The sequence below is a fragment of the Anoplopoma fimbria genome, chromosome 20, assembly GCF_027596085.1.
Source record: "Anoplopoma fimbria isolate UVic2021 breed Golden Eagle Sablefish chromosome 20, Afim_UVic_2022, whole genome shotgun sequence".
Lineage (NCBI taxonomy): Eukaryota > Metazoa > Chordata > Actinopteri > Perciformes > Anoplopomatidae > Anoplopoma > Anoplopoma fimbria.
The window spans coordinates 17,928,038-17,944,317 of record NC_072468.1 but is presented as its reverse complement, the minus strand read 5'-3'; the positions used below and the strand labels follow the sequence as shown (position 1 = coordinate 17,944,317).

General features: G+C 39.6%; 2 protein-coding genes across 3 annotated transcripts; both read right to left on the bottom strand.

Moving 5' to 3' along the window:
- Window positions 1-230: 230 nt before the first annotated feature.
- Window positions 231-2,962, bottom strand: cdca3 (cell division cycle associated 3). Its single transcript, XM_054621643.1, has 6 exons — window positions 2,854-2,962; window positions 2,198-2,339; window positions 2,007-2,109; window positions 996-1,916; window positions 852-919; window positions 231-651 (listed from the first exon to the last, which is right to left on the bottom strand). Exons 2-6 carry the CDS (start codon window positions 2,324-2,326, stop codon window positions 559-561), a joined length of 1,314 nt encoding a protein of 437 aa, XP_054477618.1. The 5' UTR covers window positions 2,327-2,339; window positions 2,854-2,962; the 3' UTR covers window positions 231-558.
- A 1,349-nt stretch (window positions 2,963-4,311) lies between these two features.
- Window positions 4,312-14,726, bottom strand: pex5 (peroxisomal biogenesis factor 5). 2 transcript variants are annotated; one of them, XM_054621599.1, is made up of 16 exons: window positions 14,515-14,726; window positions 12,706-12,862; window positions 12,501-12,539; window positions 12,192-12,309; window positions 11,902-12,048; window positions 11,356-11,440; window positions 10,871-10,961; window positions 10,474-10,596; window positions 8,766-8,849; window positions 8,374-8,493; window positions 8,036-8,179; window positions 7,788-7,858; window positions 7,044-7,265; window positions 6,767-6,932; window positions 6,506-6,663; window positions 4,312-5,545 (listed from the first exon to the last, which is right to left on the bottom strand). In XM_054621599.1, the coding sequence occupies exons 2-16, from the start codon at window positions 12,817-12,819 to the stop codon at window positions 5,299-5,301; spliced, it is 1,929 nt and encodes a 642-aa protein (XP_054477574.1). In that variant the 5' UTR covers window positions 12,820-12,862; window positions 14,515-14,726; the 3' UTR covers window positions 4,312-5,298. The 2 variants fall into 2 exon arrangements, with proteins under 2 accessions (XP_054477574.1, XP_054477575.1); XM_054621600.1 differs by lacking the exon at window positions 10,474-10,596.
- Window positions 14,727-16,280: the final 1,554 nt, after the last annotated feature.

Here is a 16,280-nt window from a genome sequence, read left to right as displayed (position 1 = left end):
TTAATTATTTTAACAATGTGTTAACAACTCAAATATTATTCCGCTGTGAATGAATCTTCAGCACTTTCAGTCCATTAAGGCTTAATTTAAAAAAAAATTTTTACATGGTCCCTCTAGTGTTTATTACAATCTATCGTTATAAATAATTGTCAAGGCGTTGTGTGAATCAAATGGAAGTTGTGTGTAATATTTTTATATACTTAAAAAACATAAAAAAAATATTTAGTGTTAAGCTTTTATTCTGTTTGGGCAAAAATAAAGAATAGGAATTTAACAATTTGGTTAAGAAAGAAAAGTTATAAAAGAGGTTTCTGAATACACAAGGAAAGCAAATGATAAATTGCAAAACTAGATTTCAACAAATACAAAGATTTAAAGCTGAAGTATGAAAGCGAATAATTTTATTAATATTTACAAGATGATAAAACAGGATAGAAAACTGCAGTAATAAAAGTAACATACACAGGACAAAAAAAAAATCACTTAAAGCTGTACACATAAAAGCTTGTTTTAAGAGATATAAAGTGGTAAGGATTCTGTACACGTTGCCGCAGTGAATCATCTGTTCTCCTTATCCGAAGAAATTGCCAGCACTCTGCGGTCAATCTGTCCGAGTCTCTGCTTATCTGGGGTGGACACCTTCAGCTTCATCTGGAAAGCGGGGAGAACACGTTATGTTATCTCAGCAACTTATTAACTTTCTGTGTTGGAATTCACTTTAGGACAACTAAATTACTCAACTTCACCGTAAAAAGTCATTACAGGTTCAAATTAAGTTTCAGTGTATACGGAGCATAGATATCATTAGCAGTGAGTGCATGTTTAAAAAAATAAAATAAAAAAAACAATACCGGAGAACGTTGGTCCCGGGGTGAGTTGGTCCCCTTAAGGATCTGCAATGGGGAGCGACCTTCAGTACCTTGAAAAGAAAGGAAACGTCAAGCAACAACATCTTGTTATCACAAATAATGAGACGCCAGAAACTTTCTACACACCTTTCTGCTTTAGTTTTCCAGACTGTCGCTTGTTCTCATTGGTTACTTTCTTCACGGCCATGCGGACGGCAAGAGGAGAGGAGCCTCCTTTTCCACCCTGCACTCCTCTAGCTCTTAGCCCGGTGGCGCCAAATCCTTTTCCCAACCACTGCGGCTTGAACACCACCTGACTGGGGCTCTTTGAGTCAAAGGTGGGGCAGCGGATGCCGGTGCTGGGCTTTGGCTGCTCTGGGCTGGGGACATTTGGTGGCTCTGGGGTAGAAGGCAATGAACATTCTTCAAGAACCTCTTTGGTTTCTTCAGGAGATGGCTCTGCTTTCTCTGACTTGGCAGGGGACACCTGAGCTGGGGAACCGTCTGAATCAGTGGGGAGGGAAAGCTCAACGGGGGTCCCTGGATCAACAGTGATAGAAGGAAGGGCATACGAATGATCCACGCCATCCCCGAGGGGCTCCACTTCTGCAGTAGGCGCTGGGGATGAAGTGCTGTCACAGTGCACCTCAGCAAAGATCTGGGAGGAGGTTGCCCCCTCATGGTAGGTTATCAGGCTCATGCTCAGCCTCTTGTGAAGAGGAGTCTCTCTTGCTTCTTCGGCCTCCTCCAGGCTAATGTCTGCCTCAGTTTCTAATTCCACCTCAGACTGGGGTTTCTCAAGAAGCACGAAGGGGCTCGAGTCACCCACATTTTTGATAGGGGGCTGCTGAGGGGTGGCCAGGAGGTTAGCATGCTCAGCCAGGGAGGCGAGGTCGCAGGAGGGCTGCAGAGGCAGGAGGGGTTCGGTGGAAGCCAGCTCGTCACTCTCCTCCAAGACCACCTCCTCCACGGCATTATTAAAGCACTTCTGAGGGGCTTCATGGAATTTGCCTTCACTCTCATTGTGCAAAAACACACCCAGGCGGCGGGCAAAGGACCCAACTGTTGCTGTAGGGGCAAATGCAGGAAAATCATGTTACAGGGCATACTGAAGGTGAAAAAAGTCAAGCAGAACGTTATTCTTCACTAAATGATTACCTCTCATGACCTCTCTGACAGGGGTGCGGCTAATGCCAATAGAAGGTGAGCGTGGATCAGTGAACGCCAGTGGACACTGGGTTTTGGGAACAAGTCCATCGACCTATGGAGAATTTTTTTGTATGGTTAAACCGTTTATAAGTGCCTCCTCATAAATTACAGTCTGAAAGCAAGTGAGCCAGGTGACCTACCTGAATGGGAGTACGATCAATTCCTGTTGAAGGAGAGCGTGGATCTATGAGATCAGAGACCCGGTTGTTTTTGAGTTCTGGTTCTGGTTTTATTGGTGCACACACCAGCTTACTCTCACTGGATCCCATGACGCTATTTTATCTGGATCACAAGTAAATAGAACATAATAAAATAAACTTTTAATGTCTCCAAGAGAGTAACACAACATATTAAATATGGTAACAAAACACAATCTAAGTGTAAAACACGGTACACTGGTAAAGAATACAGATATGGTTAAGGATACAAGGGATATATTGTCATTTCTAAATAAAATGCCAAAAAGCACACTTCCATACAATATAAAACTAACGTTAACCTTGATTTAACCTCGTAAAACATTGATAGATAACTTTTTCATTTAACATAGCTTGTTTAATTGCATTGCTACGTCTTATAATGATTCACAAACAAGAAAATGTAAGTAGTAACATTTGCTAACACGTTGACAAAAAGCTAGCTTAGGTAAAGTCAGTCAGCGTGAGGTTCCCCTTTTAGTAAGCGTTGTTTCTTGTACTCGTTTGTTGATGTAACGTGGTGATAGCACGTTAACATCAACCTTTAATGAGCAGACATTGGATATAGTGCACAGTTACTAATATATTCTCTGGCTTACCTAAAAACGAGACGGAGAAGGTCGATCAGGCGTGTCGCTGAAACTCTTTTCACTTATTTCACAGTCCACACTTGTGATAAACGGGGAAACTCAGGACTTTTAAAACATTTAAATGGCGGGTTGCGTGCATGTTATTTTTGAACGAACCAATCAACGCCGGCGTTCTCTCCGCGTCCTCGACGCTGATTGGCTTAGAGTGAAGCGTTCTAGAACTGGGCGTGGCATCTGGCAGATAAGGCATTTGAAATTTGAAATGAATGCAAGCTTTGTTTTTGTCACGAGGGTGAGAAAAATGAAATGTTACGTTGGAGCTGAAACAGGATATATAATCAAGCTGCCACGTAAAGAAACATCCTATTTAAAAAAAGTGACACTTGTTAGGGGAATCAGGGAGAACAAAGCACAGTAATATATATCATGAATATTGTTTTCTACATTATTTGCGGAAATGTGTTTTGTAAAAGATGCAATTTTCCTTTTTGCAAAACAGAAACTGACTTAAATGTGAAGGCTGGAGTGTGTCAACCGAATATTTAGAGTTTTACTGTACAGTGTTTAGTTATATTATAATAATAAATATAATCGTTCATATATTTAAAATCATTATATATATGTGAATTAGACTTGCAAAAAATTATGGATTAATAAAATAAGATAAAATCAAAAGCTGAATAAAATGGTCAAGTCATGATTTGATTCCCTTCTGTATTTAAGGATAAATACCTACATTTAAAAAAAAGCATTTCAATTTTACTTAGGATTTCAGTTCTGTGATGTAGAATTTCTATTCGAGCGAAAACATTGGACGTGTGCTTCGAGTTTTTACATTTTCGAAATTGTGTGCATAATTCCATGTTTTGTGTGTATAAACTGGAGAAAAACTGTTTTTCCAGCAATGTTACCACTGACAGTTTATGATACTGCAAATATATAGATATCAAAATACTTTTATCAGTGGCTTTCTCACCATTGTGTTACCTCCTTCGGCGTTAATGAGTTATCTATTTCAATGAATATATCACAAGATGCCACTTTAAAGGTCTATCATATTTCATCTCATAATTCATTTCTTTCTTATTTCCTAGATTTACAATTTATATTTGGTCTCTCTCCAACCCAGCAACAACAGCAGCTAGAGATTTTTTTTTCATTGTATTTATTTATAGGTAAACTCTACAAATTATCTGGTGGCATATGTCAGCCTCTATATATAAATTGACATATTAACTTCAAATTATTAATTTAAACCTGTTTACTATCTTTATTATTATTATTCCATGCTGTAAGTAAAGAGTCTACTTTCTTATATTAGTGTCATTATTATTATTATTATTACATCAAATCACTTAGATTTACATTTGTTTTATTTTCGTTTGTTTCTTTTCAGCTCTCAATACTTTTTTTGTGTTAGCCTTATTGTTCATTGTTTCAGAAAGAAATTACTTACCGATGATTGGAATCAAAGCTTTATTGCTGAATATTATATTAAACATTGCACTCAGGATACAACTAGCCTGAACACAATCATAGTGCAACAATTATGTTACAATACACAGTATGGCATATAGCATTATTTTACAACGAAGCAAAATTGTTTTACAAGAGCAATATGAAAAAGAGCAAAAGAAGGGAGGAGCCCAGAGAAATCATTCTCAATGATAGTACAATTATATGATCTTATCATCAGCACGATGCACGATTAAATCCCCCACCCGATCCAAATCACACACACAAACGTTACACACACACCTTACCATTACAGTAACAGTCCAGCTGGTTGTCAGTTCATTATCCTGGTTGATAATTGATTACTAAAAAATTAAATAAGTATATAAAAAAGGAAAAGAAAAACAAGCTGCTGTTGCACTTTAGTGTTTGTACTCTTTCCGGCCTAACCCTTCTCTTGGGAGCACTTTTGATAAAAAGCAGTACTCTTTTAAATATTGTACCTTTAATCTACATAACCGTAGTGAGTATACAGTTCAACCTACAACCTGCTGTTAAGAAAAACTGTGAGTGCGTTGAGTGTAAAGATAAAACTGTCCACATTGCATTCATCAGCATTCTTAATCTTTTACTTTCTTCATTGAGTACAAATTTCATATCGACAACAAAAGTGACATTGAGCCCAGTTCTCCAGATCAACAGAGTGGGATGAAATGTGAAGACGGTCAGACATGTAAAATACAGTGACGTGACTGTATTGCTGCTGTCTACGTCTTCCAGGTGGAGACTAATACTGAAATGTTGGATAGAAGTCCTTCAAGCGCACATGACCATAAGATGACGTCTCTAGGATGGTGGATAATTCACAGTGTCTTCCTCGTCCGTTTTCTCTGTTACTTGTTACCGCTCTGATTCCTCTTGGTTTCATTCACTCACCCAGACATTTACCTCCCAGCAAAACACATTCACACTCGATAAGCCCCCCCCCCCGGCTGGTCCTCATTCTGTCCCGCCGTCCGCCTCTCTCTGGTAGAAGTGAGCCAGCAACGTGTCCAAGTCCCGGCGGTCTGCTGCAGCGTACAGAGGGCTCTCTCCCATCATGCTGAGAGCCATACGCAAGGTGGACCAGATGTTGTCAGACATCATGGTGGCTGCGGCACCTCCAGGTCCCCTCGCAGCTCTCGCTCCGTCCACGGAGGCCTGGCGCTGTAGAGATAGAGCCTCAAGGAAGTGCTCCACTGCCTCTCTGGTGATAAATGAGCAAAAAAGGCAAATTTAAGACGGATTAACTTTTATACGAGTTTCTGATATGAATTTAAATTAATTAACACAACCTTTACTTATTACTTTGAGCAAAATGAGATAATTGCCGTAGTAATGTTATAAATAATATGCAATTATCAAATATAATAATCAAATTAAAATCTTTTTTTATTTAAACTACCATCTAATACATAAATAGGGTGGACAAAATATAAGAACCTTTCAGTATAATGCAATACAGTTCAACAGCACCACAAACCATAAAGCAAAATAAACCCCTCTCTGAGACATTTTCAAGAGAAACTGAACATTACAATCTTCATAACAAGTAGGATTTATTTCAGAGCCACTGAATTAAACAGCATTGATTTGCTATGTGCTCCTAATAAATTGGCAACCGAGCGTTTAACAAAACTGCTGTTGCCATCTTGTGGAAGTAAGAGTATTGAATTGCACCAGGGTTTAATATAACACTTGATATAACAACAAAAAAAACCAATCAAGTCACATTAATAGTAACACAGAGATGATTTGCTGGTATTGAATTTGAAACTAACACAGATATACTAAGTTGGTTTTTTTTAGTAAAGTGATTTTGTTAAACCTTTTTTCATCAAGTACAAAGCACTTAGTGTTCATTTTACCCATTTTACATTAATATTTTTTGAACTGATGTTTCAAACAACCTTTCCTTATTATATTAGTTTTATGTAATTCTATAATCATTACAGAAAAGCATTCCCACACTTTCATACCACAGCAGAGTCGTGTCATACATTTACCCAACGGTTTAGGGTTTGTCTGAAAAGGATGTCAATCATTCATGGAATCAGTCTAACGTAACAGGAAGCAGTTAACATGGTAACTGCAACAAAAAAACAACTTAACGGACACATTTTTGGAGCAAAATATGAATATACTAGCCAAGTAATTTATCCCTCACCTGTGTGCCCCTAAATTGACACAGCTGATTCCCAAGTTGTAGCGACTGCGTACGAAACCGGGCTGCAGCTCCAGAGCTCTCCTGTAGGCGGCCACAGCCTCCTCTGAGCGGCTCCCATTGGCGAGAGTGGCCCCCAACTTATTCCACAGCAGGTAGTCCTGATGGAGACAGAAGACAAAAAAAAAGGGAGAGCTCAGAAACAGACAGAGCATGCAGTGTGAAGACTGACATCACTATCTCAGCACTGGCTTCTTCACTGACCTGTGGTGTGACTGACAGAGCAGCGCTGAAACAGTCTACCGCCTTGTCGTATTCCCCGCTGAGGTTGAAGAGAACTCCCAGACCACACTGCAGCTGGGGGTCCACCTGGGCGGGGTCGGAGTTGGCCGCTTGCAGGAACAGGGACTGAACATCAGTAAACAAAGATCTGTGCAGGAAAAAGAGAGTTAAAAGATGAAGTTAATACAATATATGAAAAACACTTCATCTGCATGTTTAACCCTGAAACCAGCCTGAACCCCACATGTGTGATACTCACTCTGGCAGCAGTGAGCCGAACCTCTCCCTCTCCTTCTCCCTTTCACTGGCTGCTTCCTGCTGGTGTTCACCCTCATTCTGCTCCCACACAGAACGGTATTTTGGGTTGTGCTTCAGCCAATCACGGAGAGTCTCACAGGCCTGCCTGTGCAGAGATTCGTTGGTGAAACTGACAGCCAGCGCCATCAGAGCAGTCAGGTTGTCGTTCTGCAGCTCTATACATCTAATGAAAGAATATAGGGAAAAAGTCAGAGAAAGGGAACAATGATATGCTGTGAGTTTAGAAAGCAAATGTAAGAAATGGTTAAATGCTTCATTTATAAGGTCTAATTTTACTATTAACATCTATGGTAAAAAGGGAAACTGGAATATGTGGTGACTACAGACACAAAAATCTGAGCCCGAAGATCGCTATACACTCATACTGATAAGGTAACAGAATGGAATCTCTCTCCTTATTTAAACTTATTCATTTTTGTATGAAACCATTTCAATTTTGTCATGACGTTTACACAAAAGAGGCAGTAGAGCCATTAAGCTCATTATTAATCTACAAGCAAGTAAATCAACACTAATTCCAATTCAGAAGAGCACTATGAGTATTATAACATTCACAGTTTCTTAACAATGTCTGCAAAATATATATATATATACACAAACTGAACTGTTACTACGCAGCAAACTCAGATGCACTACTCATATTTGCGTCCGAAGTGACTAGGATTTAGCAATTCTGATTTCCAACCTGCGGAGGGCGCTGATGGCGGCAAATTCCTGCTCGTTCTCTGCCTGACAGGTTCCCAGATATTGCCAAGCCTGCAATTTAATGAAAATAAATGTACACACATCACAGCATCATTAAAACTGCCCTCTGTGAGGATACAAACATGGGTTATTTTATTAGTAAGGAGACTTTTTGGATTGTTTTTACTTTAATAAGAGGGTGAAATACTGAAAACTGCAAAATGAAGCCACAGGCTGCTAGAGGCTCACCAGCTGGTTATCTGGTTCTTTCTGCACAGCACTTTCAAAGAAGCGTACAGCACCAGGGATGTCCCCCGCCTCCATCCTCTTCATTCCCTCTGACAAAGGATCAGGGTTTGATAAATAGGGGTTGTCTTCTTCAAACTGATACCCCTAGGACAAACGCAGACGAAGACATGGAGAAGATATTTCTATATGAACTGTTCCAACAGAGGATCATGCAGAATCAAATACATAAGTAGCGGTAAATCACTGTATGTCATGTCCTTTTAGACATGAAAAGCTGTATGTGCAAACATGCTGGAATCCTCAACCACGTAAACTGTTCTGAGCTGACTGACAGCTACCTTGTCATAGGAAGTGCTGAGGAGCTGATCGAAGTCGGACAGCCAGGGGTGGCTCTCTGCATCCCTCTTAGCCATCTCCTCCCACTCCTGCTGCAGCTTCTCCCAGAAATCCACATCACTCTGCCAAAATGACAGACTCACATCATTACTTCACATTCTCATCACATCATATATCATCCTGTATTATAGACATATTTGACCTTTACTTTTCCAAGAGAGAGACAAGAGTGCATTGAGGGTGTTTCGTGGCATAACTAAGTTAAATGAGGAAGACAATGTTTGTTTTTTTGGACACAGAGTGCTTTAACCTCTGTGTTACCACTGCTCCAATGTAATATCCAGTACTTTAGCTTTGTTTTTAGACTTAAAGTAGTCACTGGTTCTTGTCTCACCTCCACTGCAGCTTTAGCTTGTTGGAAATCAGGTCCTGATGTGGCAAACTCATCCACCCAGGCTTCAGCTGAGTCCACTGATACCTGAAGAACATAAGGAGCAATGACAGTTGTTGACCTGAGTAAGCACAGGCTGGCTATGAAAATTGTTAATAGTGCGGAGCATGGGGAGCTTAAAACAGGGAAAACATAGAGGGAAGTGAATGGAAAGGAGATGAAAGAAGAAACAACACATACAAAGCTAATTTTCTCTCACATCTTTCTCACAATTCTTCCTTTTGAACATCTGGTTTATTAATCAGACAGAATAATCACTCAACAGCAACAACACAATTAAATGCTGAGTGTATCTTAATGTTTATGTGTAGGACAAAACTCTACAACACTAGTAGCAACACTTATCTCACTGCATTAAATGCAGCTAAAAATAAAGAAACCTATCGCTGCCACGACCACAGAGGTCCTACCTGCCTGATGACCTTGGCCCACTGCTCTGCTTGTTTAGCTTTAACTTTCTCAATCTTCTTATTCCTCTCTGGGGCTTCCAGGGGAAGACTCCCTCCCCCCGTCTCCGTCAGGAACTATGGCATGAGGCGAGGAGGGGTGGCGGTGGGGAATGGGGCAATGTTTTGAAGAGGAGGAGGAGGAGGGAGCGATTTGTGAGGAGGTGTTTTTTGGAAGGGGCGGGCAGATAAGGAGTAATTAAGTAGTAGGAGGAATAGATGAGTGGCGGTTGTTAATTGGGGTAATGGCAAGCCAAGAGTTTGAAGGCAGGTCAAAAAAATGGGAAAAGTACATCAGAGTTAGAGGGCAATTAAGTACAATGGAGCCATGGTGATCAGATATTCAGCTAAAACAGGACTGAGAGCTACACATGCACAGTGTAATATGGACGCCCTTTTCAGCCAGGATGAGAAAATAACGCCGAAAAGCTAAGAGTGATAACAATAAAAAGGTAAATCCAATTTTTTTTAAATATTTAATAGAAAATAATAATTTACTGTCAAAATTATTAAATAAATTATAAAATACAGTCAAAAACTATTGAGTCCAAAATAAAATATTAACACCTACTATATTAAAACTGACTATTTCATAGAAAATAAGTAAACATTTGAGTTACGAAGTAAAAAATATAAGATTATAGGTCAATGATTTACTAAATTATCATATAATAAATTATTTATATAACAAAGTATGTATTAGTGAGACTAAATATTGCGTATCATTTTTGTATACTATTTTTAATTTATGTAATTCATATCTAACTTTTTCCTTTTTCTGGCATAAATAGACTTCTATTGTTTTGTGATTACAGGGGGAACCAAAATCTGTCATCAGCCTTTTTCTGTCTTAACTGGATGAAGTCCAAGTAATTACTTAAAACCTCAGTAGAATCAAGTGAAACTGATTCAAGGTGGAATTAACCAGAGTTTGATTGTAATAAAGACTTAATGCAGAAGAAGAGAAGCAGAGTCCTCTCATTGCTGAACAAATTCCATCTGCAATGCTTTGCAGCCTTGAGCTTCATGTTTCAGTGAGTGTAGCGGCTGCTTTTGGTTACATTAGTGGAAAATGTTACTCTGCATCAGAAACTAGGGTGATGAGTCACAAGGCATAGTCTATACTGTGCAACAGCGAACCAATGTGTCTCCCCGATGTGTTCCAAGTGGCTTCCACCCCCTTCTCAGTGGGCAACGACTCGTACCTGGTTGAGGTTGGAGGCCCAGTTCTGAGCCTCCTCGGCCTGAGCTTTATCTTTGAGCTGTTTGTCTGTCTTGCTCTCCACTGTCACACTGCCCTCGCCAATCTGCCTAATGAACCGCAGGAACTACACAACAACGAAAAAAAAAAATGCATTTTACCATTACCAGTCATATTAATACTAATATACTGCTAGTTCCTTTCCAAACCAACACCCTTCTATCCAAACTAAGGCAATAACCTTGAAAAACCAAAAGGAAACTTAAGTCATCAGCATTACCAATGCACTATGCTCCCAAGGAACTTCTCTACAAACATGTAAAAGGAAAAGCAAAAGGATATGGTGACAGAGGATAAATGATCTAATGAATGAGTGATATGGAGATGAACACACTGCTCACCTCAGTGTTTTGTAACTTAGGGTCATCAACTTTTGAGACGAGCTCATTGGCTGTCTGCTTCAGCTCCTCCCCTGGTTGATACTCCTTGGCCCTATTGCATTAACAAGCAAATGTTAACATCAAACTAGAAGGAAACGTTCTATTTAATTAAGCATATGAAGGTTGGAACAACTAAATTCAGGCTGAAGGCTGTACAGGTGAGTCTTTTTGAGGTCAGTGCACTATGTTGATGATTAGACATCAAGGACAGACATGCATAGACAAAGTTAAAAGTCAAAAAAATTAAAATTCAACAGACACATCCACCCAAAAAAAACATGGTGAAGGTTCAGACATGCTATCCTTTGTCTACCTGGGCTCCTATTATCATTTAGTCTGGCCTTCGCTCAACATTTATTGAAGTGTGCCTGAAGTATCCAATTAAATAAGCCTTTTTTTTTCCAACTGCAAACTTTCAACTCTCTCTATCCATGTCCTGTTCTAACCATTCCTTCTCCTGGTCTCCCAGGTCTCCCAGCCACAACTTCTCCTCTGACTGTTCCAGATACTCCTCTGCCCAGCGTCCAGGATCTGCAGCAGAGAAGTGACGACACCGCAGATTATTAAAAAGTACACACAATGCAAAAAGGCAAGTTTTCTCTGATGTCAGCAAAGATTGATGATATCTGACAGACTGATGATGATGACTCCAGAATAATGTTTATAATGCTCATTATGTGTAGTTCACACTACACAACTTTTGCCCTTATTTTCCCCTTGTCGACAGTTTTTTGGAGCTCCTGGACAAAATCCCCAGATCAGAGGCAAATCTGCGTTGTTTGTCGCTCACAGACGCATTCCAGATATCTAGCATGCTAAATATCACAATAATATGTGATCCCCTTTCGCTGTCAGCAAGTTGTGTAGTGTGAACAGTACAGCCATTTGACAACTTTTAAGTTATGTAGTGTGAACTTGGCTTCATTAAGCAAAGTGTGTGTCCAGAGTTAAACACAGGAGCCCAAAAAGAAACGATAACAAACTCAAACTACCTGCAGCATCAGCAATAAATTCTTTCGTCCAATCAGCATCTGCTGCATCACCAAGAGCGACGATCCCCGGTGCCGAGGCGGAGTCAGGACCGGAGAGGAACTCAGCTGTCCAATCACCAGAGAGGGCCAACGCTGCCACATCTGGAGCTATGACATGGAAATATGTGGTGCGTAAAATGTTGAAAAGGGTTTGTGCACAGACTTAAACCGAAGCCAGACAAACATCTAAAAATATCTTAAACTGGTATGCAAAATACATGAGAAAGAATAATAATAAAAATCAAGTGCACCTCTCTGTGGAGCTTGTCTGTAGCTCTGCTGGTCAATTTGCTGCATTTCCTCCAACAGCTGACCCATGTCAAACGTGTGTGGGGGTCGGGGGGGCGCCTGAAGGAACTCATTCACCAGCTGCATCAAGAACAACAAAACAACAACATTATTTTACTTTTTAGAAACTATATTAAGAAATTGCACCCAGTATACACAGAGTGACACACCTGGAATTGTTTCAGAGTTAGAGACTTGAATTAAACATTATAAAGTATCATAGTCAACACAATATTCTGAATATGTAAAGGAACAGGAACATAAGCACTGACCTCTTCTTCCGTTGCAATTTCAATGGGAGAGGGGGGAATCTGAGAAAGCAAGAAGGAAAGATCGAGGTGAGAGAACAACTGGTGACATGTCTGTTGTCAAACGGCAATTTCATGATAACACTGAATTTTGTGCACTTTGTAGGAAATTATTTAGCTGATAAATTCAGCTATTTCAACTATAAATGGTTATGTGCAAATTACTCACTGCAGGTGTTGAGCGGTGCCGCCATGCCCCCCCTTCCTTGGTCATGTGACTGGTCAACTTCATGAGGGGATTGGCTCCCCCACATTCTGCCTCCACCAACTCCCGCATCGCCATGGCAACACAAGGACGAGGCAAACCCAATCAGGCCACCTGAGAACTGAGAGGAGAATGAAGAGATTACTCAATTTGTGTTTTTGCACAAAATTCAGCCTGAGTTCAGGGAAAGTTAATGGACTCATCTTTTTTATAGACTATTCAGTCAAAGTAAATCACCTTTCGTCGACAACATATTCAAAATGGCCTTACGTGTGCACAGAACGGATAGTCACATAACCAAACTCAAGCTCCATCTGCTGTTTTCCGTGTCATTTCCTGGCTTACGGTGAACCATTACTAATGTGGACATGATGGCACGGCAGGCAGACGCATTCACGGCATATTTCACTCAGTTGGTTGAGTAAATTCTGAGAATTTTACCTTAAACTGCATGCAGGCAGTCCTTGCCACAACAAAATGCTATTATCACCCTATTGTTATAAACAAATGAACAGGGCAAGGTGTAGTACTGAGCCAAGAAATATATTAGCACCAATATCAAAAAAATATCCAGTGCTGAGAGTTGCTATCAAATTCTGTTATCTTGTTTATTTATTTTTGTAATGATGTATTTCCTAATTTAAATAAAACTTGACATTTTGGTATCTGTATGCCAATTTTTAAAGATACCCAGACCTGGTGTCATGTAATCAATAATATACTGATATCAGGTTGTAGTTGGTCCTCATCTAGGCTATCTGATGGTCGCTCACCTGATCCTCCAGAAGCAAAACAATAACGAAAATCCTTATGAAGATGATTCAGTCCCAGCATGCAAACCCTTAATATGTGATCCGAAAGGAAACTATGCTGCTCATCTCACTGACCTACATCCAGGATGAACAGCTGACAAACTGTCGTACATGCTGGCCTACTCAACTTCTCTATCCCCTCTGGAGGGATACGTAATAGTTACACTTTCCATAATGAAGTGTCAGGAATAGAAATGTAATTCCCCCATCTACTCCACTCTACTCTATTCCACTGCAACAATGTTCACCTAAAAACATTACAGAAATGATGAAAGTCCACTCTACAGGTAGACTACCTATCACTCTGATAGTCTAGGGTATAGATTTAAGAGCAATTTATTCCTACTGATTCAAAGAGCTGCTGTACTGCAAGATGATTAGGGTCAGAGTAAGAGGATTAGATAAAGATATTAATACACACACTATCACACTATCACAGACAGGACACTGTGACACCTCACATGCTCACTTCACCGTTTCATACTGGGTGCATTGGCTGTGGAAGAAGAAGGTGTGTGTGTGTTTATGTCCTGCACATTCACACATATTCCGCTTCTATTGTGAAAATGCATTCCAGATTTAACTGTGGACAAGTGAAAACGAGCTTCTGCAAGAAATCAAACTGCAGTCACGTGTCAGACCAGGTAACATATTTGGAGCAGGGTGCACACTGATAGCATTGTTTGTGCCCGATGCTAACTGTGGCTTCAGCCAGAAACAGCAGCATTAGCTCAGTAAATGTTACCCAGAGTGTGCTTTCTAATACAGGAAACATAATGTGCATTAAGAGGCAAATAAAACAGACGATTTGACTCATGAACAGTCCGTTTAGTCTTTAAATAAATGTGGCTATCGTTAGCCAGCCGTGATAGCTAGCTACAGTAGGGCCAGTGCAGAGATCTCTGCTGCTGTCTGCGGCCACAGAGGCGTGGATAGACGGGTAGCATGCTGCTCATCTCACCGCCGACCGCTGACAGTCCCTCCTCTCCGGTGCGTCCTCTCCAACCACAGCACCACAGCAAAAACAAATAAAGAAAGTCGCTGCTGTGTCAAATCTCCCGGTAACCGTCCGTGAACCAGCCGCTGTGCGTTGTTAGCGCGTCTCCTTTATTTACCTTCCTCCTCCATGACCCACAAAACCCTTCACCGAACGCTGGGATTTGTCGCGTAACTTTACGCTGGTTACGTATTCTCGAACGTGCTTACGTGAGAAGAAAGAATGGAACGTAACGTTGGAGTTTTACGTAAAATAAATATAGCGCAGGAGATCAGAGTCCAGTCGGGGTTGCAAGGGTTCAAAAAACACCTTTATGGACGAAAGTTAATAAGCAGTAAAATCTACATTTTCTATACGTTATGTTTACTCCGTACAATGTGTAAAATAACAACTTGTGAAAGTCCTGAATGCAAAATTTGATCTTAATTTAAGTGTGTAGGTAACGAAATGCAGCCTACTTTTCATGTGTGGAAGTACCATGGGAAGTACATTACTCATGCAAAATGGCATCTTTGGCAGTGTTTTATTTATCATATGGACTGGAGGAATAGAATTAGAAACATTTACCCAAGTTGCCTGCTGTACTAGTACAAATTTGAGGTAACCTATGAAGGCCTTCTTTATTATAGATGTGTTGTACAGCTTAAACATTTCCCCCAAAACCTATCATCATCTTATAAAATATGATGCAATGTTACAAAGATGTTAAAATTAGCTTCACATCATACAGCTGCAACATTGTAATGCTACACTTACAAATATATGCAGCAATAAGCAAATGTAGTAATATTAATTTTGACCCCTTTGCATAATGAGCACTTTTACTTTTAATACTTTAAGTATAAACTGGTGCTGCTAATACATTTGTGCTTCAATTTAATGACTTGCTTTTTCTGAATGCAGTAGTTTTACTTGTAAAGGAGTATTTTTATAATGTATTTGATGCTGTTATTCTAATTGTACTTAAGGATCTGAATACTACTTCCAACAGTGATTTTATATTGTAATGTAAGATTTATATTAAGCTGGTGGAGGTGGAATTTGTCTGAACTACTTTATATACTATTGGTTAGTTAAATCTAAAACAGTGCTTTAGATTTGATAACACTATTATGTTTTTTATATCAAACTGTGTAGTAACTGAGTAACTCCAGTTGTCCGATAAATGTAGTAGAGTAAAATGTATATTTCAGACTAATATGTAAGTAGACATAGAAAGTAGCATAGAAAGTACACGTTTTTAAAAGTATACTCATGTGCAATGATTGCATTCCACCACTGTAAATATGGTAGTTAGTTGTATTAGACTTGCAGAGACAGTATAGTTTAATCATAAGAAATTATCAACATATTTTACATTTGAAGATTATGTGATTCTTCCAGGTTATTTTTCAAATATGCTATAGCGTTATTTCAGTATCTACTCTAACAAGAAAGCTCTCTCGTGGAGTCTTCATATAGTGTTTTTATTATGAATTTTGTAATATTTTGACAGTTCTCAATAACAATTAGTCAGCATTATCCATGTCATCATTGTATCAATAATTACAGATAATGTTCCAATAGTAACATAGTAATAATATAAGTTATTAATCAATGCAATGTTTATTCTTTCTTTACATCACACTCAAAAACGACAGGCTTTATTTACTGACAGGTTTAGCACTGCACATTGATAGGCTACACAGACAGACAGCAAGAGACACAGAGGGAGAGTGAGGGAGAGGTGA